The following is a 22,499-nucleotide window of genomic DNA, read 5'->3' as shown; positions in this document are numbered from 1 at the left end:
ACAGAGGCCAGCTCCTTCCCTCTCTCTCAGCCTAACTGGCCAGTAGGTTTATTTGAGCAACAGACTGGTAACTATAACAGATTTTGTGTGTGTGTGTTCATGCATATGCTACTCTGTTACACCTGAGCTACTACCTCGGGAGCCGTCGCTCTTCGAGGGAGGGGCTGTGCTGAGTGAGATGCTGTTTGGTTTGTGGACGGCTCTTGTTTTTACGAAAATGGCCATCCGCATGTGGGCTTCGCTTCTGTAAAAGTGCCTACGGCCGGGCGAGGTGCTGAAGGGACTCGTTTCAGGACTGGCCTTTCCCTCTGGATGCATCTTCTGTTCCCCAGCAGCAGACGGGCTGCCGCTGTATCACTCGAAAGCCATACTCAGCTTTGGTAATTATCAAGGGTTGGGGGTGTTTTACTAACTTGGTGCGGACGTGTGTAAGTGCTTGAGACTAGTAAAGTTTAGCTTTAAGTGAAAGCACTCTTGGGTTGTCCTGTTTGTGCCAGCCATCGATCGGTCGGACGGCCGTGTCTCCCCAGATTTATTCCCTGACCCCTCCTCACACAGAGTAAAGCTTTGGGTTGAAAGAACCCCGGGTAACAGAATTTGGAGGCCCCAGCAGGGCGTGGTGGAGAGGAAGGAGACGGCTGGTACAAACTGTGTGTAGTTTGTCCATTGCAATAGGAGGTAAAAGACGGCGGGGTGGAGTCACTCCCTACAAGTTCCCGTGTCGCAGTGCGCGAGTTAATCTACGGATACATTCCGTTACTGGGACTCAGAACTCAGGCCGATTGCCTGCTCGAGTGGAGAAATTATGTCCAGAGACAGGGAAACACCGGGAAAGAATGAACAGTTGAACATGATGTTGGGAAACAGCTTGACAGATTTTGTACAAGAGTATGGGAGTAATGGACCCTGGAAGCTCGGTGCCTTCACTGGCCCCGGAGCCTCCCTGCAGCTCCACAAGCAATGGGATATCTGGGTTAATGCAGGAAGGTGGGGAGGTCCGAATGTTAGGGCAAAGAGAAAGGCTTCTTTGCAGGGATTGTGGATGGTTGTGACAACACTGGATCAGGAGCTAGATCGGTTAAAAACCAGGTGCAGAAACTGGAAAGAATCAGAGTTGAAAAGGAAAGTGAAGTGATTAATTTGAAGGCAGAATCTGATGCTCTCAGAGCGATGTCTCTGACACAAGCAGCACAGATTGTAGGGATACAGAAGCAAGTATGTGATAGTGAGTGGGTCAGTAGTAAATTGCAGGGGGAAGTGCCTGAGTTGAAACAGCAGACCACGGAGAGCAAAGCTGCAGTCAGAGCCCTTTTGAAGGATTCACAGAGCAGAACCCAGGCAGAGCACGGGGAACGCCGGAGACAGATTTGTGCCCTTAACTTCCTTAAGGCTCAGTTGGGAGAGCAAAGGGGGATTGTGGCAGCGATTAGAGGGAATTGTAGCTGGGAGGAAGACATAGCATCAGAGGAGGATCCCAGTGTATCCCCCCTTATTGCAATTATGAGCTGACGGACCCTGGTGAGTTCACCCTGGATCCCATCGGTCAGTCTCCATATAGCCCCCTACGGGAATCACTGGAAGAGCTGCAAAGGCCTCCCCCGATGGCCCCCACAGTCAGTACCTCTGTCACAAAAAGGGGAGGTCAGGGAGGAACAGAGGAGCGGGTGGAGACTAGACCCTTTACCTCTGACCAGGTTAGGGCAGTAGGGAAATCAGTTGGCCCACTGAATAGGAGCACAGCCTTGGGGTGGATGGTGAGAGTATCTGGCATGGCTGGATTCACTCCAGCTGATGTGGCAGCGATATGCAGGGAATGTATGTCCCCCGAGGATTTTGCAGGGCTCCCTTATGATATCCAGATGGGCCCCGCCCCCAGAGCAGATGATACAGAGAAGCATGTAAATGTGCAGAGGGAAGTAATACACACCCTCTTCCCGGGAGAAAGCCCCACAGTTATATTTCACCAGGAGAAGCAACAGGCAGGGGAGACCCCCTGCTCCTCCCCTTCCCTCACGGCCTGGACAGAAGCTGGGTGGTGGTAAGAGCTGCCCAGGGAGCCTGGGCCACTATGGGGAGTCCTGGACCCTCCACCTGCCCTGGGCAGCGCACTCTGGGGGGCAGGGACACAGGGTAGGTGAGGGACTGGGGCTCCCCACTTCTGCCTGGGCTAACTGTTACTACAGCCTAAGGTGACCATACATCCTGTTTTAGCTGGGGCAGCCCCCTTTTTAAACCCTGACCCGACGCCCTGACATTTTGGCAAAACTGGGCATTTGCCCTGTTTGCTCTTGCCAGCTGATCGTCACTTGGGAAGAGGAAGTGGGACAAATACCCAGTTTTCCAAAAAACGGGCTGGGGGAGTGAGCAGTGGGGTTTGGGGGGGTGAGGAAGGGAGGAGGAGCGGATCAGGCCAGGTCTATGCAAGGGAGGGGTTAGGGAGAGGGACTCGGGCCAGGTCCACGTGTGGGCGGGGAGCACTCGGGTGACCTCCCAGGGACACCATGCGGCACTGCAGAGCTGTGCACTGCTGGTGTGGAGTCAGAGCGCTGCATGGGGGGGCATGCAGATTTATCTGTGCTTCCTGCCAGTGACACAGATACTGCTCCCCTCCCCCCAGCCTTCCTCCGTGCCCCCCTAGGGGGCTGTGAGGGGTGGAGCAAGAGCAACACCAAGTGCTCCAAACATCCAGGTCACTTTCCCCATCTGGGCCATGCTGGGAGGCATCAGCAGCTGCTTCTCTCTTGCCCTCCCCTTATGCAGCCCAGGCAGGGGCAGTGGCCTGGATGCAGGGAGCCCTGACATTTCTCAGATTTGGAGACTCCAGGAACACATGAAGACCAAGGAGAGTGACCGCGAACACAGTCACAAGTATGAAGTCTTATCTGTACTGCAAGTTTTATTGAAGCAATCGTTAAAATTACAATTACCCAGGTCTATACAAATCATACAGAAACCCATGCACGAACTAATCCTCTAATCATACTCTCATCCTCACGGATATTCCAGGGTCTGATGAATCTCCCAACAGATGATCATTGATAGAGGGATAGTTCCTGCTGGGGTTTCCCTTGGGGTCTTCCCACTTTTACCCAACCAGGGAATCTCTTTTATACTGTAGTTCTGACCACACCTAACACCTTATGCATATGCATGAAGGTTTCAGCCCTCTTTTCCTTATCTGTACTTCCACGCTCCATGAATATTGGAGTGCCCCATTTTTAATAAGTTGTTTCTTAGTTCCCCTTATTCTCATTAGCATCTACAGCAACTTGTGGGCACGACAGGACACTCCATGTGTGACGTTATTGATATAAATTGGGACCATATAGAACATGGTTTGCAACCAAGGTCCTGTAGTGGCACCAAATCTTAGATAAAGGGGGTCATATAAGGTGTCTACAACCAGGTTCTGGGTTGCTGGTTAGGATGATGCTGTCTGTATGTCTGTGTATCATATAAGTATTGGCTCTGTACTGTCTGTATTTTGTATTGTGCTCTGCTCCTGGGTGACACCGCAGACAAGTTGGTGTCAGCTCTGCCTAGCCTGCTTGATGGCCCATTAAGGACCATCAGCTACACAATTGACCCATGGAGAGAAGGCAGACACGCCTTGTGACTCAGCAAAGTATGCAGGGACGGGCCCATGTGACTCCAGACTCCATTTTGCTGTGATTTTCCACAGTAAGGACAAAGAGGTTCTTACACCTGGAAAAGCCTATATAAGGCTGATGCCTCATCTCCATCTTGTCTTCAATCCTGCTTCTTACCCCGGGAGGGACTTTGCTACAAGCTGAAGCTCTACAAAAGGGACTGACTGACCCATCCCAGCGGGGGATGTTCTCCAGAGACTTGATTTGAACCTGCAGTTTATGCCATCACTGCTACAAGCCTGAACTAAGAACTTTGCCATCACTGTATGTAATTGATTTCATCTAACCAATTCTAGCTCTCATCTCTACCTTTTTCCCTTTATGAATAAACCTTTAGATTTTAGATTCTAAAGGATTGGCAACAGCGTGATTTGTGGGTAAGATCTGATATATATATTGACCTGGGTCTGGGGCTTGATTCTTTGAGATCAAGAGAACCGTTTTCTTTTATTGGGGTGTTGGTTTTCATAACCATTCATCCCTAGGATGAGTGGCACTGGTGGTGATACTGGGAGACTGGAGTGTCTAAGGAAATTGCTTGTGTGACTTGTGGTTAGCCAGTGGGGTGAAACCGAAGTCCTTTTTGTCTGGCTGGTTTGCCTTGCCTTAGAGGTGGAAAAACCCCAGCCTAGGGCTGTGACTACCCTGTTTGAGCAATTGGTCCTGAATTAGGACTCTCAGTTGGGTCCCACCAGAATCGCATCGTCACACCATGGTGTTACAATCAGGTGCCTCGTGGTCTTGGACAATACGCTGCTGGCTGTTCCAATCTATTTTTCCGTAACATCACCTACTGGCACATCTTTTACAGTAATCTTGTGACCTGACTGGCATGGAGTTATCTGTAGGTCACCCACTCATGCCAAGCATTCCTAAGGCTATGGCCTAGTCTGGCTAAGCTAAAATCTTACAGGCCTCAGCCTGAAGGGCTTCCATACCAGCCAGGCTTTACCTGTATGTCTAACACACACACAGCACTCCTAAATACTGGTTAATCTTATACATCTATAATCCTGCCATTTAAATCTGCTAGCACACATTAATTATAGAAAAAATTGCATAGAAATTATCCATAACACTAAATAAGACAATAATAAATGGCTACAGCAGCAAAGTCTGGTACATTAATGCCCCCATTTTATATAGGGGATGCTATACTAATGTTACAGCTGTTTCAGCTCAGAGATTACAGCCTCCTTTGTAAACTCGTCCCACTCTGGAGGAATTGCGCCTTTGCCCTCAAATTTTGCACAATAATCTTCTTCCAATATTGACCTGAAATGGGACACGAACCATTTCCAGTAAGACTGCGCTGAGCTGTCTGCTGTGATGCTCCAATTGGCATATGCAGGTCCCGCTTGTCTATAATTTTTATATGGAATTTGATTCTTTTCACAAAGCACCATGAAGTAGTCACTTGCTACAAGACTAGAGCAGATCTCAATGACAAGCTGGTCTGTTCCGTACCACTGGGTACCATTCAGGGCCTGAGGACGATGGAAATGAACACTGTGGTCTCCGTCATGACCAGGTATTGTGTTTGTGCAAAGAGCCTTGCAAAAGGGACATTGCTCCCAGCATCCACAGAGCTGTTCGAATAGTATTTTATGAGGCTTCAGTTTAAATGGCTCCATATCAACCACAGCAAATTCCTGTTTCAGGTTTTCCAGGACCGGGGGCAAAGCTTTACTCATTGCCTCTTTCAGAAACTCTATGTCCTTGATTTCCTGATGTTCGATGCTTTTCAGATCGCTTCTGGGAAGGTCTAAGTCATCTCCAAGTCGGTTGCAAAATTCATCCAGCCACAAGGATACGTTGCCATATTTATCTTTGACAACTCTAGTCGAGTCACGAATAGCTGAAAGAACAAGAGTCTGGAAAGAATCAAGGGAAATAATTAAAAAATTCTTCAGTCTTGGATTTTTCTTTTCTAAACAATAATCATCAACACATTTCTTGATAAAACTCTCTAAGAAGTCCCTTGGGAAGTGAATGTATTGTCTGTACTTCTCAAAGTTTTCCTCCTCTGCCAGGGATATCAGAATACTGGTCTCCAGTTTGGATCTATTGCCATTGAAGGCTGAATAGTTAGACCTCATCTCATTGGCTATGTCAATGGCAGTCTTGTCATAGACTGCCTGGCGGAGAGCTGCAGAAAGCTTGTTGCATAAGAAATCAGCAAATGTTGTGATGGAAGTTGCTCCTTGGCAGGAAATTTGAAAACATTTAAAGAAATCGTCTCTCTTATTTTCGAGGTAGACGGTTGGATCATTTGCATTCTTAAATGCTCTGTGCATGTCTTCAAACCGCTCTGCTGCCATTTTGCACAGATACAGGGATAACTCTATTTTGTACTCATTATTAAATGTGTATTTTGAGTTTTTGGCTGCAGAGTCCACCTCTCTTCTTATTTCATTCATTATTTCGTGAATGTAACTTTGATTATAATCCATTCTCTGCTCTTCCTTCATATCAATTTTCATCTTAACAAGCTGTATGATGCGAGCTGTAACCTGTTTTATGTTCTTTATATCACAGTTATCCAAAGTCTTATTGAAGATACCTAGTGTTTTCTTCATGACAATATGCTTGAAAATATTGACAGAAAATATATTTTTGTGGGAGGAACTTTTAATTTTCTCTGCTATATTGGGTTCCTGTTTAAAATGCTGCAGAAGAATGTTTTCTACATCCATGCTAATGTCAGGTTCCTCAGCAGAAGGGGCATCTGAAGATACTTCATAGACCCATCGTTTCCAAAGGCTGTCAAAGTTTTCTTTCAATGCTGCTTCACTTAGTTCCTCACCTTTTAATCTCAGAGCCAACTCTTTGCTTCTTCTGAATAGCTCATTTTCATATTCTGACTTCTTTTCAACAAGTTTGCTTTGGTTCTTCTTCAGTTTGATAAGTTCTTCAGCTTTCCTCTCAGTTTCATCAATCAATGATTCTTTCAGATCATTCAGTTTATTTTCAGTACTTGCTTTCCACTGAATTAATATTTCACAGTCTTGCCCCTCAGTGAAGAATCTTTCTGTGTCATTCATGATGGCACAATATTTTTCTTTAACTTCTTCTTCAAGGCTTCTCCTGGTGACATGCTGAATTTCTCTCTTCTTAATTCGATTGTTCAGTTTTGTCTGCAGTTCTAGTATGTGACTTCTCAACTGCCAGGTCCACTGGTTAAACTCTTTTTCTAACCTATTGTATGCTGCAATCTCCAGTGTATTCTTGAAGCTGAAAACAAAGTTCTCATTTAATAAAGCCTTCCACAAATCTCCAATTCGGATTTTTAACTCTGACAGCCTTAAAACACTGCCCTTGGATTCCTTTGTGGCAGCCATGAGAATCCTGCTCTTTAGTTCCTGCACATTTTGGCTGTAGCTGGGATTAGGAGGTGCCATTGGTGGGTCTCCTTCCCAGAGGTGAGCAAAGTAATGAGTGTGGGTGTTCACGTCAAATCGGATAACGTCACTAAAGCGGTTTACATCACAGAACTCTTGCTGGGCTGCAGTAACTGTCATTTCATCTAACTTTTGTTGGAGGCGTCTTCGTCCTTCCATATTCTGTTCTTTTGCAGTTATTTCTCCAACATTTTGGTGCACAAATAAACAGCTTGGGGAGAGCTTTACTTGCTTCATCCTCAGAAATGCCTGGACAGCGATCTGCAGGATATCTTGCATTTCTGAAGGATTCTCTCCAAAAATATTGATTAGAGTCATGTTGCCAAGACCAATGACAAAGGTGGCTAGTTCGTTATCATGATTGAGAGTTGATTTACTGGTTAGTTCCATGGCCCGAAGCCCTTCAGTATCAACGACTAGTATATAATCAATGTTCAGACTTTGTTGGAGATTCTCATTCACTTTAATTAGTTGCATAAATGCTCCCCTGGTGCATCTCCCTGCACTGACGCTAAACTGAAGACCAAACATGGCATTTAGCAATGTTGACTTCCCAGTGCTCTGGATGCCAAGCACTGAAAGGACAAACACCTTTTTGTCTCCTAACTTCTCAGTCAACTTATCAAAAACTGCTCTCACCCATTTCAGTGGCACGTATGAAGCATCACCATCCATCAGCTCAACGGGATACCCTGAAGCCATCAGGTCAGCTGCAATTTGTGGAAGTTCAAGAAAATGTTGATCTTCTTGGGACAAAGTACTGAGAGCTTCATAAATCTGAGCAACCTCTCTCAAAATGTGTTCAAGGCCAATCGTAGAAGCAGCTATCTCAGCTGAGACTGTTTCCAAGTTACTTTTCAATACATTTTCTGAGTCACTGTTTTCTCCTGGGTCTGTTTCTTCCAGCATTTGTGACCATAAGACGTGGTATTTTTGGCGAAGTTCTGCAAGACGGTCAGAGCTCAGATCGTCCAGAAATACTTTCAACCACTGCAAGAAATATTTTTTGGTGGTCTCTGAATGGGACTGGAGAATTTCCAGCACCGACCTCATTAAATCATTGTGGGAGGATGCTCTCCTTATCTGATCATGTCGTATAGCACGTTTTTCTGATTCAATTTGGCTCCGGTGCTGTTCAATGCTTCTCTTCATTTTATCTTGTAAGCGGGTAAGTTCCTTATCTTTCCTACACCACTTGTGCCATAATCGTCCTTGAAGAGGCAATAGCTCTTCTTTCATGCCCGATAAGTTATCCTCCTTGAAGAGGACCATCACTGTCTGTGCCATTGACTTGGCTTGTTTACACTCTTCTTTGTCTTCATCAATGAGAAAACCATGCTGGCGAGCAATTTCTGCACAGGTTTCAAGACTACAAGTGGGGTTCGAACCTGCCAGTAAATCTTTGATTGTTGTTGCCAGTTCATCAATTAATTCTGCTTCATTTCTGTTCTTCATGCCTATTTTTATGTTTAGATTGGATTTACCTGCTACAGTGTTTTCTTTTTCAGTCAAAAGACATACAAAAGGCTTTGGAGACTTCAGGAGATCACTTACAATTTGCCTGCCTATTTTGTTCTCATCAGAAGCTGTAAAGAGAACCACATTTATGGAAGCGATCTCCTGTAAAAATCTGACCTGCTGCTCATGCTCTCTTGCATCCCCGTGAAGATTAGTGAAGGCGATGCAATTGTCAAATCTGTCATCATCCTTTCCACCTGGACAGTACCAGGAGATTTCCACAACCCCGTTCATCAGGAGACAATCTTTATGGCTGCCTCTACAATCACGATGGAAAAAAATGTCATGCTTGTGCTTACTCAGCAGAGCATTCAGGATCTTAGACTTAGAAGAATGAGGTGAATGACCAATCCGTGTGAAGGACACCACAGGTGTATCTGCTTGATAAATCAATTTGTTTTTATAATTTTTAATGCTAGTCTCCACTCCTGATTTCGCAATATGTTGCCAACTCTTTTGAACTTGGCTAAGGGACCAAAGAGGGAATTCTATTTGTGAAATAGAAGGATTTGGCACCAGAAGTGGGAGTGCAAACTGGCAGATAGCGAGCTTTGTTGAAAGATATTGTCTCATGAAATCATCTGCACAATGAAAAATTGCCATCTGGACATCCATTGGGTGCACGTGTGTCTGCCTTGGTGTACCAGACTCATTAGTTCCCTCATCATCATTTAAAAAGTCCTCGTAGATATCTGAGGTTGCATCTGAGGATTCGTTCATCTTGCTTGACATATTCAATGCAGTTGTTGTTCCTTGTTTTGTTTTACAGTCATTTTTGCAAACCAGATACCGTACCCGATAGTCCAGCATCAACAGCTTTTGCAAAAAATAAAATGGCAGCTCATCCTCTGTGCTGGGCTGTCTGTCATGTAAAGAGGTCTTGTCAATCACATGGAAATCTGCCATCCCCATTTTCCTTGGATAGTAGTTTTCAAGTCCAAGACGTTTGATCAGATTGAGAAAGCCCTGAGTTTTGAATGCTTCAGACATTTTAACATCCTTTGGTGGCGCTTGGGGCTGTGGCTTTGGTAGGGGTGTCTGCTTAGCCCTTTGACAGACATCCCTTAGTTCTTTTATTATATCCTGTTTCTGCAGATTGCTACTGGAAGTTCCATATCCTCCTTTCACAAGGGCATTTAGGTCTCTTTCCAGGGCATTCCAGTCATCACATGCATTAGGCTTCATAAAGACATTAGCTACTTCACCTGACAACAAGTTTCCCAGGTGACGCTTCATGAAAGTCAAACGTTTCTTCTTCTCCTCTGGAGACACGTCTTTGAATTCAGTTGCTGTCACTGTCAGACCTGTCAACAACAGGAAAGCCTGAGCTCTGGAAACATCCTGATCCCTAAGAGTCAAATATCCCTCATGTGCCTTTTGCATTTCCTTTAACATGAAGTTAATTTCTGGGCACCCGAGGAGATACTGGAAAGTGTTACTGTCCACACGGTATCCTGTGCTGGCTGCAATGGAGAGTAATAACAGTTCTGTGTCTATCTGCTCTCGGCCCTGTAGAGCCTTCCGCAAGGAACAGAAAGCTAAGCTCACATCCAAGCTGGCCTTTACTTTTGCTGCCTCCACTGCTGCTGGGGAGGAGTTAGGCCCATAGGTAACAGCCTGTAGGTAATTCTTCATGTCCTGTAGGACTTGAATGAAATCAGCAAATTCAGAAACACAGATAGATTTTTGCTCCTTTTCTTCGGCATGAGAGATCCACTGCATAATGGAGGAAGATTTGGGGAAATTCTTAACGGAATAGACATGAGGGTCCAGAAGGCAGCGCAGCAGAGATTTGGTGGACATGGTGTTATGTGCAGGTAAATCTTTGCATACTAAAACTGTGTTTTCCAGGAAATCCTGAAGCACCTTATCCGACAGGCAGATGTCGATCCAGGTCCTGTTGTGTTTTGTTTTTTCAATTAGCTTCTGTTTGAAATTGAGCAATGTCACCAGCGGCTCTTCATCCCCAGTGACTTCCCAGGTCTTCATTTCCTCTAAGAATGATCTGGCCTCATCCACTGCACTGACTAATTCCTCCCCAACCAACATACTTGCACTGAGCTTTGTTAGGGCTTCATAGGCCCTTGTGAGGCTGCTGCTCATTTGATAAACATCGTTAAAATCTTGTCTGTGATTGGACAGGATTATGTCCCACACTGGAATCAGCCGAGAACCTCTGTCAATAACAGACCAGGTTTTGTTACTGGCCAGTAGCCCAGATTTCCATGCTGTGAGTGAATCCACTCCAGGTGGGCCGCCTGTCTTGGTCACAAACAGCTGAATCTCTGTTTGCGTTTGTTTTCTATCTGTGCCCTGAAATGAGGTTTCAGAACCTGATTTTGATGCAGTCACACCAGCTGCAATGCTCCAACCAAACCCACCATAGCTGCCCCCAACATAGGAGCTGAGTGCATCAGATGTTCGTTTCTTCACCTCGTCCAGCTGCTCTGCCCGGAATCCCTCAGAAGACGCTTTCCACCAGAATATCCCACCCAAGTGAAGGGGGCCCTGGTTTACATGAGACCCAAATCTCTTGAAGAAACTCCCACCTCTGCTCTTCAGCAAGTTGAGCTTGTCCGGCTCTGGGGTGTGACTTAAAATGTCCTCAATCTCTTTTAACTCTTGCAGCGCTGCACTGGAAAGTCGAAGCTGATGCTTTGGGAAGTAGCATGAGGCCAGTGGGAGGTAGCTGTACTTGGTGGTGCAAATGTAGGTGTGTTCCAAGCGGGACCGGTGGGTTTCTTCAGATTCTGAAGAGCTGCTGTTATCTGTGCTGGTTTCAGCACTAAACCCCCCAAATCCACCCTTGGCTGCGACGCTAATGCTGAAGCCCAGCTTTTCCATGGCCTTTGTGAATGTGGATTCTGCTTCAGCCGATGCAAACTCCTTCTTCTCAAACAGCGGCCCTTGCTCTGGGCCAAAGAGCTCAAACCCTTCTGGGATGTCTATGAGCTGCTCTCGCTTCTCCACCATCTCTGCAAGCTTCTTGGTCTGGTAAATGCCCTGCAGGGCCAGTCCTCCCGACGCCCATCTCAAAACTTCCTTGTCAGGGAGATTCTCACTCTGGGACACCGACTCCTCCAGGAAGCTTAATTGCTGGTGCACATTCTCCATCACCTCTATCAATGGTTTCTCGGCTGGTGCCCAATACTCTGGGGCTATGTCCATAGCTTGCCGCAGCTCCTCCTCTTTCTTTCTTACAGCTTCCTCATGGCGGCTCCTGCCTTTCTCCTGCATTTCTTTTAATTCCTGCAGTGCCGACTTAGCCTGCTCCTGCCTCTTCTTTAGCATCTCCAAGCGCTGCTCCTGCAGCTGCTTCATTGTTGCCTTGCTGTCTGTCTTATGTAGTTCTTGGAGCGCCTGCTTTTCCCACGTGTGCTGCACGTCGCATTCTAACTTTAGGAAGTCTTCATATCGCAGGTGTTTCAAGGCTTGGGTAGAGGTAACTCCAAGTTGTTTGTGTAGTTTAGGCAGCCAGTATTCTGCACTCAGACCCACTGCTTCCAATCTCTTAGCTAGTTCATCCTTTGCAGCATCTCCCTGCGCTGAATTCTTGGGTTTTTCCTTTCCTGTAGACATGGCTGTGAAATGGAGAAGAAAAATAATATCATGCTTTTATGAAGATGTCTCTCCCTCCCTCCCTCCCTCCCTCCCTCAGTTCCATTCCCAGCCTTATGTAATATATAATGGGCTACACTGTGGCACTTAGCCACAGCCAGGGTGGATAAAAAATTATGACTTTGAAAAAATAAAAATAAATTAAGGATTTTTATTTTTTATTTAAATGTAAGCAGAGTCAGGATGAGCTCTACCCTGACATCTGGTGGTGAACAGTGATGAGTTGTGGAAAAGAACTTCAGGGGCTGATCTTGTTTGCATAGGCACACCCACCCCTCCTAGCAAGAGCTCACAGCCACCCAAATGGTCACTTTGGTTGCTGTGGGATCTCCAGTTTCTCTGTTATTGGGGCAGGAAAAATAAAGTGTTGTTACTCTGATTATGTGAATCAAGGCCAGTGGAACTGTTTTATGACAGAGGGACTCACCATCAACTAAGTAGCACTCACTAGACAAGGGACATGCGTTCCAAAACCCAGTGACTTGAGAGGGGCTGGGGGCAGGTATTTGTACCTGATAGTATGGACCCCTTTTGAGGGCCTGAAGCACTAATTGCACTGCCTTTTCTCTCCACTGTTGAAGAGCTGAGCTGAGCTCTTCTATTAAGAGTCTAGTTATAGGCTGCTGTGGTGAATTCACTTTGGGCTAATGGTGCACCAGCACTGGGGCTCCCCTACTATGAGCTGAAATCACTAAAGAGCTAAAATTACAAAGAGCTGAGATCACTGAGTGCTGTGTTAACTAGTAGGGGAGACTGAAGATATATTGCTAAGCAGCTGGTAGTTTGTGGGACGGTTGGAGTGGCCCAAGGGACGGGGAGCGGAGTGGAGCTGAGCAGTTTGCAGGATGGTTGGAGCAGCCCACGGGACAGCAAGTGGTGGAAAGCGGAGCAGAGCAGTTTGTGGGACAGCTGGAGCAGCTCAAGGGATGGCTGGTGGAGTGGTGCGGCTCATGGTGAAGGCTGCAGCAGAACTGTATGGAGAGGCGGGGCAGTCAGCGTCGGACCACATAAGGTGCCCCTTAACACCCCGCATGCTCCTTCCCCCACCATTTCCACCCAGGCTTGGGTGTGTGTGTGTAAAACTCTGCAGATAAACTTTTGAACTCTGGGGCTGCACTGACAAGGGACAGAGACTTTCGGGTTGTTGGGCTTTTTTGGGGGGGTTGCTGGACTCAAGAGACTTTTGGAGTATTGGACTTTTGGGACTTCGGGGTGATCTTTTGGGTTGTTGGACTTAAGACCCTGAGGGGAAAAGGACACTGCCAAACTTACTTTGGGGTGGGTCTTTTGCTCATGGTTTGTGTTATGAATCCTGTTTGTGGTGTTTCCCTAACATAATGCTGCATTGTTTCCCTCCTTTATTAAAAGGATTTTGCTACTTGTGAGAGGGGAAGTATTGCCTCTTAGGGGCGCCCGGGCGGGGTATGTAATTGTCCCAGGTCACTGTAGGGGGGCTCGAGCCGTTTTTGCATTGAGTTATTGAAACAGAACCCCTAGATACTGAACCCAGCCCTTGTTGCTGACAACTCAGATGGGCAGAAGGGTTACATAAATATATTTTTCTTTTTAAAAATAAACCTATTTGAAATTATCAAAATATATGTTAAGGCCTAAACTTATTATAATGTATTAAAATCATTTAAATTAAATACAATTAATATTAAGTAGTATGTTTGCTGGCTAATTTTTAAAGAAAGTCAAACCACTGAATGGCTGGAAGTCATTATCTAAGCACCTGGAACCAGAGTTTGCTGAAAGGCTAAACTAGCTTTTGACAGCAGTAGCCTCTTCTGCAGTTGCAGCGAACATTTTCTTCATCTCAGTTTATTCAACTAGGTCAGTTCATTCAAAGTTAAGAAACCAACTAGGAGTTAATGAAGCACAAACTCTTGTTTTCCTCTTCCAATCTCTGAATAAAAACTAGGTCTGAGAGAATGAGATTTACTAGTTCTAAAATCCTGAAGGTTGGGATGAACAATCTTTCAATTTACTAACTACAGATAATACTTCCTTTCAGAAATCTGTCAGTTTTAAATATTAAATATGTTTTAATAAATGTTTTTCTTATATTCAGCACATTTATGGTAGTTTTATTTAACTAATAAAAACAAAACTTTAAATGCATTTTTGCACATTTTCCCTTGAATTCCAATTTCCATTAAAATAGAGCTTGACACAAATCATAAGTAAAAAATTAAACATAATTTCAGAAATAAGAAATTCATCATTTGCCATTTTTCTAATATAATAAAGAAATGTAAAAATTAAGAATCTGAATAAATGTATGTTAGGCTACGTAATTATTTAAATAAATTTGTATAGATATAGTGTATCCTCCTGCTTAGCAAAAAGTACCACCAAATTTAGTGTGAAGTCTCTAATTCTTTGCAAATCAACATGTTTTTTAGTAGTTAGCAACCACTGAGACTCAACATTTCTTTAGGTAAGTATCTAAAGGTACAAAGCCAAACCAGATGAATTGGGCAGTTCATGCCTGTCAGAGATACAGTTTCAAGCTGTCTCCAGCCTCGGGGAGATATCGCTGCATTGGTTACACTAGGTCACATTTTAAAGGGTTTTTTCCCAGCCGTGTGAGTTAGTGCAGCGGTTCTCAACCTGTAGTTTGCAGACCCCTGGGGTTCAGCAGACTGTGTGTAAAGGGTCCACAAAAGACTTAGACTGAAAACTGACTGAACAGAATACAACTCTATATACAGACAATAGATTTCCAAGGGGTCGCCTCCATTTAAAATTTTTTAAAGGTCTGCAAATAAAAAAAGGTTGTGAACCACAGAGTGAGCCGCAGAATTTTGCTTTAAATTAAAACTTTTATTCTGGAGCGCGAGATCTAGAAAACCCCCGGATATGTGTTGGGGGCAGAGCTAAAGCTGCAGCTGCCTGTTCGTGTTTGGCACATTCTGACTTTTGAGTGCATCACTGCGCAGCCTAAATCTCCTCTCTCCACAGGGTGCCCTTTGAATGGCAGAAGGGCCATTTCTGGTCCAAAGCCAAAGGAGGGAGGGTTCCCCTAACAGGCGAGAAGAGCCAAAGCTGAACCAAGCTTTACCATGTGCACTTTGCCTGGCAAAGACTAGAGCAAAAGCTTATTCTGTTAAAAATGCCATTCTCCCCGCTCACCACAGGGGGTCGCTCTTATCCTGTGCATTCATTAGCTCAGGCCTGCACAACCCGTAAAGTGGCGAGGGCCATATTACTCCAAAGAAAAAAGCTGAGGGCCGAACCCCCCCCCGGCCCTGCCGAACCCCCCCCCCCCCCCAGCGCCACCTGCCGCGCGGAAACAAACCCTCCTTCCCCAGCGCTGCCCCACTGAAACAGCGGTATTGAACCTTGGTAATATGTTATAGTGGGCCCCTAAGGTAGTATAATTAAGGTAAAAGAAAATTGCCTTTTTGCTAGAAGTAGAATAAGATCTTCCCCCCACTTTGTAATCAGTTGCCCTTTGAATGAATGAGGTGTGACTGAGGAAGGTTTGGAAGGCAGCACCTCCAGACAGCTGCAACCCTTGGAGAGGGGATGGGAGCCAGGCCACATCAGTAGAACAGGTCAGCCACCGACTCACAGCTTGCCTCCTCAGCCACCCACCCCAGCTCGCTACCTCAGCACCCCACCCCAGCTCGCCTCCTCACCCCCCACCACTGCCCACGCGCCTCTTCAGCCCCCCTCCCTCACCCTCCGCGGGCCACACAGTGAGCCCACGTCACGCGAGCCGCATGTGGCCCCCGGGCCGCATGTTGTGCAGGCCTGAATTAGCGGGCTGGAGTTTATAGGGATGCCAGCCTCAGGCCCGGCTCTCCCCATCCCAGAACTGTGGGGCTTTTCCTTCAGCCCTGGGTTACCTGGCGGCATTTCTAGAGCTGCGGCGAGACGCTGATGCAGCCCAAGAGGATGAAAAATGGAGGCGGAGGGTAAGTGGTGCCGAGGGCCTGAGCCTGCCCCACTGCCAGGGGAGAATCTCACTGGGCAGGACCCATCACCCTCGCAGCTGCAGCCTTTTTCCTAGCAGGGAATTACCTGCAAACAGACTTCGAGTTTTACAAGTTCACTGGCAGCCACGGATTATCGGGGACACGTTATCGTATGAAACAAGAGTCATTTTTGGTGGTGCCCAGAATGGGTCCAGGTCCCCCCACACACACACACACCCCTACCTATGGCTCTGGGAGGGAGTTAGGGTGCAGCAGGGATGCAGGCTGGGGGTTGGGGTGCAGGGGAGGGTGCGGAGTGCGGACTCTGGGAGGGAGTATGGGTGCTGGGTGCGGGCTCTGGGCTGGGACAGAGAGTTGGGGTACAGGAGGAGGTGCGGGGCGTGGGGCTGGGCCAGGGATGAGGAGTTTGGGGTGCAGCAGGCAGGCTGTCCTGGGGCTGGGGTGGGGGGCCAGAGAGGAGGACTCCCCCCAGCCCTCTCTCCGCCGGTAGCAGCAAGCTCCAGGTGAGGAGGGGGTCCTCCACAGACCCCTGGCACGACACTCACCCAAGCCACCTCAGTCTGCTGCTCAGGAGGTCCAGCAAGCCCTCCCCGCCCCCGAGTCAATTCGGAATTGCCTGCCAGGGTGTCGGGGGAAGGGCTGCCATGCGCCTCCTCCCTCCACAGGCGCAGCAGCCGCCTCAGCCTGCCCTGGCGCTGCTCCCTTGTAGCCGGCTGTGGCAGCGGCCGGCGAGGGAGCATAGTGCAGAGCTGCAGGGGGCAGCCGCTCACTGCCCAGGGCAGGCAGGGACGCTCGGGGGGCATGCAGAGGCGGCAGGCGGGGCCAAGGGAAAGACCTGGCCCCAAACTTTGGTGGGGACGGGCCCCCCAGGCCTTGAATTTTCTGGAGCCCGGCTCCACGGGCCCATACAACTCGCCGTCCCTGGGTGCAACCAGCTGGGGACATGGGCCCTTTTCCATTTGCTAAGGCTCCTAATTTTGTTTCCTATGTAGCTGTTGGGCCCAGTGCAGCCTGGGGTAAATGGACGTGTCTGAGCCAGACCCAGCAAGGATATAAATGGGGAGGGGAGGTTACAGGTTGGGTGGCTGCTGGTCAGAAACCAGGTGCAAATGGTACGGAATTAGTGCAACTTCCATTGATCTGCCGTCCAGTGCATGTGCACAAGGCATCAAATCCACCCCTGGTGTCACTCCACTGACACCAACGGGCTACTAGGATCTTAGCGATGCCTTTGGCCCAAAGAATCCAAGACAAAGGCCGACAATAGGTCTGAGTCCCGTTCAAAGAGCCCTCCTGTGTCCCTGGGGGAACCTCGCGCCAGCCACCGAGAGGACAGTAAAACAAAGACTCTGCATTGCACTGAGCAAAATCCTGGTTCCATGGAAACCAATGGCAAAGACCCCACCCGCCTGCCCCCAAACTCAGGGCCCCACCTTTATCCCCTTGACCTGCACCTGAACCCACAGCTCCCATAGGAACTCCTCACAACCTGCTCTTTAGCTTCAGCCTACAGACCCCCCCACCTGCTCCTGATCCTGGGGCCCCACACTAACCCCCCCACCTGCCTGAACTCGGACCCCTCCTTTACCCCCCCACCTGCTCCTGAACCTGGGGCCCCACACTGACCCCCCCCACCTGCCTCAACTCGGACCCCTCCTTTACCCCCCCACCTGCTCCTGAACCTGGGGCCCCACACTGACCCCCCCACCTGCCTGAACTCAGACCCCTCCTTTACCCCCCCCCACCTGCTCCTGGGGCCCCACACTGACCCCCCCACCTGCCTGAACTCAGACCCCTCCTTTACCCCCCCACCTGCTCCTGAACCTGGGGCCCCACACTGACCCCACCTGCCTGAACTCAGACTCCTCCTTTACCCCCACCTGCTCCTGGGGCCCCATACTGACCCCCTCACCTGCCTGAACTCAGACCCTCCTTTACCCCCACCTGCTCCTGAATCTGCCCCCATGTTTATCCCCCCATCTGCTCCTGAGGCCTCCCCACCCTGCTCCGGACCCACCTGCTGCCCCTTAGCCGCACTAGCCTGCTCCCAGCTCGGCCAGCCAGCTGCTGGATGCCTTTTCTGCCGCTCAGCCCCTGAGCTCAGGCGGGAGCGGCGAGTTGTATGGGCCGGTGGTTCCAGACTCCAGCAAATTCAGGGCCTGGGGGGCTCCAGCTCCACCAGTGTTTGGGGTCGGGTCTGTCCCCCGTCCCCACACGCCTCCCCCGAGCGTCCCCACCTGTACCCTGGGCAGGGAGTGGCTGCCCCCTGCAGCTCCGCGCTGAGCTCCCTCCCCGGCCGCGGCTGGCTACAAGGGACTGGCACCGGGGGCGGGCTGAGGCGGCTGCTGTGCCCGCGGAGGGAGGAGGCACCAGGGGCGGCTCTAGGCACCAGCGGGCCAAGCGCCCGCTTGGGGTGGCATCCTGGGGAGGGCGGCATTTGGCTCCGGTGGAGCTCCCGCCGGCATGCCTGCGGCAGGTCTACCGGAGCCCGGGACGAGCGGACCTGCCGCAGGCATGACTGCGGCGGGTCCCGTCTTCCCGCAGCTCCGGTTGAGCTCCCGCAGGCATGACTGCGGCAGGTCCGCTCGTCCTGGGCTCCGGTGGACCTGCCGCAGGCATGCCGGCGGAGCCGCGGGAAGAGGGGACCCGCCGCGGGACTGGGGAAGGGCGGCGCAGCGCTCCGCGCTGCTTGGGGCAGCCTACTTTGTAGAGCCGCCCCTGGGAGGCACATAGCAGTCCCCCACCCCCACCCCACGGGCGACTCCAAGTAGACTTGCGGGGGGGCTTATCTTGGCTGGACCTCCTGAGCAGCAGCCTGGGGGGGGCTTGAGTGAGTGTCATGCTGGGGGGGCCGGGGAGGGGCCCCTGGTACCCCAGAGCTCACTGTTGCCAGAGGGGAGAGGGCTGGGGGGAGTTCTCCTCTCTGGCCCCCAGCCCCAGGGCAGCCTGCCTGCTGCACCCCAAACTCCTTATCCCTAGCCCAGCCCCATGCCCCGCATCCCCTTCAGTACCCCAACCCTCTGTCCCAGCCCAGAGCCTGCACCCCAAACCCTCTCCTGCACCCAAACTCCCTCCCAGAGCCTGCACCCCTCCTGCACCCAAACTCCCTCCCAGAGCCTGCAGCCCGCACCCCCTCCTGCACCAGCCCAGAGCCTGCACCCTTCCTGCACCCAAACTCCCTCCCAGAGCCTGCAGCCCGCACCCCCTCCTGAACCAGCCCAGAGCCTGCACCCCTCTCGCACCCAAACTCCATCCCAGAGCCCACACCCCAAACCCCCTCCCGCACCCACACTCCATGCCAGAGCCTTAGGCGTCGGGAGGGACACAGGACTTGGACACGTTCTGGGCACCACCAAAAATGATCCAGACCTGCCACCCCGGATCTCAGGGCCGTCCCCCCTCAGCTCAGCCAGCCCGGCCCGGCCCTGGCACCTTTTCCCAATACTTTACTCCCCCCACCCAGTCTGCTCCTGAGCCCTGCCCACCCCCTCACCCTCCCAGCCTGCCCCAGCATCATCCCGCTCCCAGAGCCTGCTCCTGGGCCCACGCCTGCCTGTGCTCCACTGAGCTCCTGTGAGCCCCGATTTCTCCATTGCCTCTGACTAGCCCTGTTCTCAGGCCTAAACTGCAGCAGAAAGGCCCCGGGAGCCCTCCCCAGCATCCATTAACCCAGCAGAGACTACATGAGAGAAAGAGCAGGGGGCAAACGAGAACTCCCTAGGCAAAGGCATGAGAACCTTCCCCCTCCCTCCCCATCCCCAGGGGGAAATACCTGCATTAGGAGACTGCACCCTCTTTCCCCAGTGCTTTGTATCTGTCTCCTCCGGTCCCACTCGCTTTCCCGGCACAGTTTGTTCACTTTCACTTTCACTCTGCCTGTACTTGCTTCCTGAGCAGGTAGCTGCTTGCAATCTCAGCTGGCTTCTGCTTTCCTAGAAATCACAAGTATTCTCCATAAGGGCTGAGATTTCCTGTAGGGAGTCAGCTGTTTTCCCGCAAGCCTGCATGCAACTCAATTCAAACACACAGACACTTTAGTGCTGGAGATTTCAGTAAGGAGTTAGCTTAGGTGAGGATACAGTTCGCCCCTAAGCCCCATCCACACAGAATGCCAAAATGAGATGCCACTTGCTGTAGACCAGGGGTTGGCAACCTTTCAGAAGTGCGGTGCCAAGTCTTCATTTATTCACTCTGATTTAAGGTTTCGCGTGCCAGTCATACATTTTAATGTTCTTAGAAGGTCTCTTTCTATAAGTCTATAATATATAACTAAACTATTGTTCTATGTAAAGTAAATAAGGTTTTTAAAATGTTTAAGAAGCTTCATTTAAAATTAAATTAAAATGCAGAGCCCCCTCCGGATCGGTGGCCAGGACCTGGGCAGTGTGAGTGCCGCTGAAAATCAGCTCGTGTGCTGCCTTTGGCACGCATGCCATAGGTTGCCTACCCCTGCTGTAGACTGTGGAGACCTTCATAATAGGTTCATCCTATTTCTTTCTTACCTGCTTTGATCAGCAGAAAAGTCAACAACACAGACATTTACAATGTTGCCATTAGGTTTCAGAGTCCACAATTTCATTCAGATAAATGGGGCAGTTCATGTCTGCCAGAGATACAGTTTCAAGCTGTCTGAATGCTCCAGGAGACATTCTGCACTGGTTACATTGGGTCACTTTTAAAGGGGGTGGATTTTATTTTGGGAGGTGGGTTGTTTGTTGTTGTTTTTTTTTCTGTGGGGGGCGGGAGGTTGCAACCGTGTGAGTTAGAGACTTAATTTTGTTTTGAATTGGAACTTGGATTCTAGAGCACAAGATGCAGCCACTATAGAAAAATCCAGGATACATGTTGGGTGCAGAGTTAAGCCCGCACCTGCATATTTATGCTTGGCACGGTCTGACAATGCAGCGTCTCACTGTGCAATCTACGTCGTCTCTGAACATGGCGTATTTCGACTGGAAGAGCGTCTCGCTGCTACAAAGGCAGTGGCGGGAGGGCTCACCCTTAGCACGAGAGAAGAGCCAGCTCTGAACCAAACTTTCCCACCTTCAGGTTGCCTGGCAAAGACTTGAGTCAGAGCAAAAGCTGATTTCTGCTAACAATGCCATTCTCCCCTCTCACCACCGAGGGTCAGCTTCACCCTGGGCATTAATTAGCCGGCTGGCAGTTGTAGAGATGCCCCTTCATCCATGGCTCTCCCCCTCCCAGAGCGGGGGGAGCTTTTCCCCTCACCATTGGTTACTACCCTGACGGGGTTCTGGAGCTGCTGGGGGCTGTTGACGCAGCCCAGGAGGAAGACAGCCGGAAGTGAGAGCTCATGGGGTCCAGGCTTTGAGCCCGCCCGCTGCCCGGGGTGAATTTCACGCACACCAAACCTCTGACCTCTTGCTCTCCAGGAATTATCTGCAAACAGACTTTGAGTTTGATGAGTTTATTGGCAGCTGCAGATTATCAGGGACACGTTATTCCATCTTCTCCCTGGCCCCTCCCCACCTACACTTCCCTTCTCTGTATCGACTGCCTCCAAACCTGCCCTCCGGGACAGAGGGAACATGAAACCCACTAGGGCTGCAGGGGCTTTTCCGTGCTTTCTACTTGCTAAAGCTCCTACATTTGCTTCCCATGTAGCTGCTGGGCCAAATGCAGCCTGGGGTAAATGGATGTGTCTGGGCCAGACCCAGCAAGGATATAAATGGTGGTGAAGGTTACAGGTTGGGTGGCTGCTGGTCAGAAACCAGGTGTATATGGTATGGAATTAGTGCAACTTCCATTGATCTGCCATCCAGTGCATGTGCACAAGGCATCAAATCCACCCCTGGTGTCAAACCACTACACCTATCAGAGAGGTAGCTGTGTTAGTCTGGATCTGTAAAAGCAGCAAAGAATCCTGTGGCACCTTATAGACTAACAGACGTTTTGGAGCATGAGCTTTCGTGGGTGAATAGTCTGTTAGTCTATAAGCTGCCACAAGACTCTTTGCTGCTTCCACTGACACCAACGGGCTACTAGGATCTTAGCGATGCCTTTGGCCCTCAGAATCCAAGACAAAGGTCGACAGTAGGTCTGAGTCCCGTTCAAAGGACCCTCCTGTATCCCTGGGGGAACCTCGCTCCAGCCACTGAGAGGATAGTGATACACAGACTATACGGTAACAGCTTTGTTATCTGGCATATTGGGGGAATGGCGGCTGCCAGGAAGTAAAACATTCCAGTTAACGAAGAGGGAGGGTGTTTGGGTGCAGAGGAGGGCTCAGGTCTGGGGGTTGGGGTGCAGAACGGAGCGCGGTACATGGGCTCTGGGAGGGTGTTTGGGTGTGGGAGGGGGTTCAGGACAGGGGATTGGGGCATGGGAGGGGGTGCAGGGAGTGG

The 22,499-nt window shown here is 49.7% G+C and overlaps 1 protein-coding gene across 1 annotated transcript; it reads right to left on the bottom strand.

Annotated features, from left to right (window-relative positions):
- Positions 1-4,290: 4,290 nt before the first annotated feature.
- Positions 4,291-19,976, bottom strand: LOC120400053 (interferon-induced very large GTPase 1-like). The gene is made up of 2 exons (XM_039528425.1): positions 19,907-19,976; positions 4,291-12,150 (listed from the first exon to the last, which is right to left on the bottom strand). The coding sequence occupies exon 2, from the start codon at positions 12,146-12,148 to the stop codon at positions 4,814-4,816; it is 7,335 nt and encodes a 2,444-aa protein (XP_039384359.1). The 5' UTR covers positions 12,149-12,150; positions 19,907-19,976; the 3' UTR covers positions 4,291-4,813.
- Between the last annotated feature and the right edge of the window lie 2,523 nt (positions 19,977-22,499).

The sequence above is a fragment of the Mauremys reevesii genome, linkage group 3, assembly GCF_016161935.1.
Source record: "Mauremys reevesii isolate NIE-2019 linkage group 3, ASM1616193v1, whole genome shotgun sequence".
Classification (NCBI taxonomy): Eukaryota; Metazoa; Chordata; order Testudines; family Geoemydidae; genus Mauremys; species Mauremys reevesii.
Note: the sequence above shows the minus strand (reverse complement) of the source record. Positions and strands in the feature narration are given on the sequence as shown.

Coding starts and splice junctions, on each gene's coding strand:
- LOC120400053 (XM_039528425.1), bottom strand. CDS start 12,148: ATGTCTACAGGAAAGGAAAAACCCAAGAATTCAGCGCAGGGAGATGCT.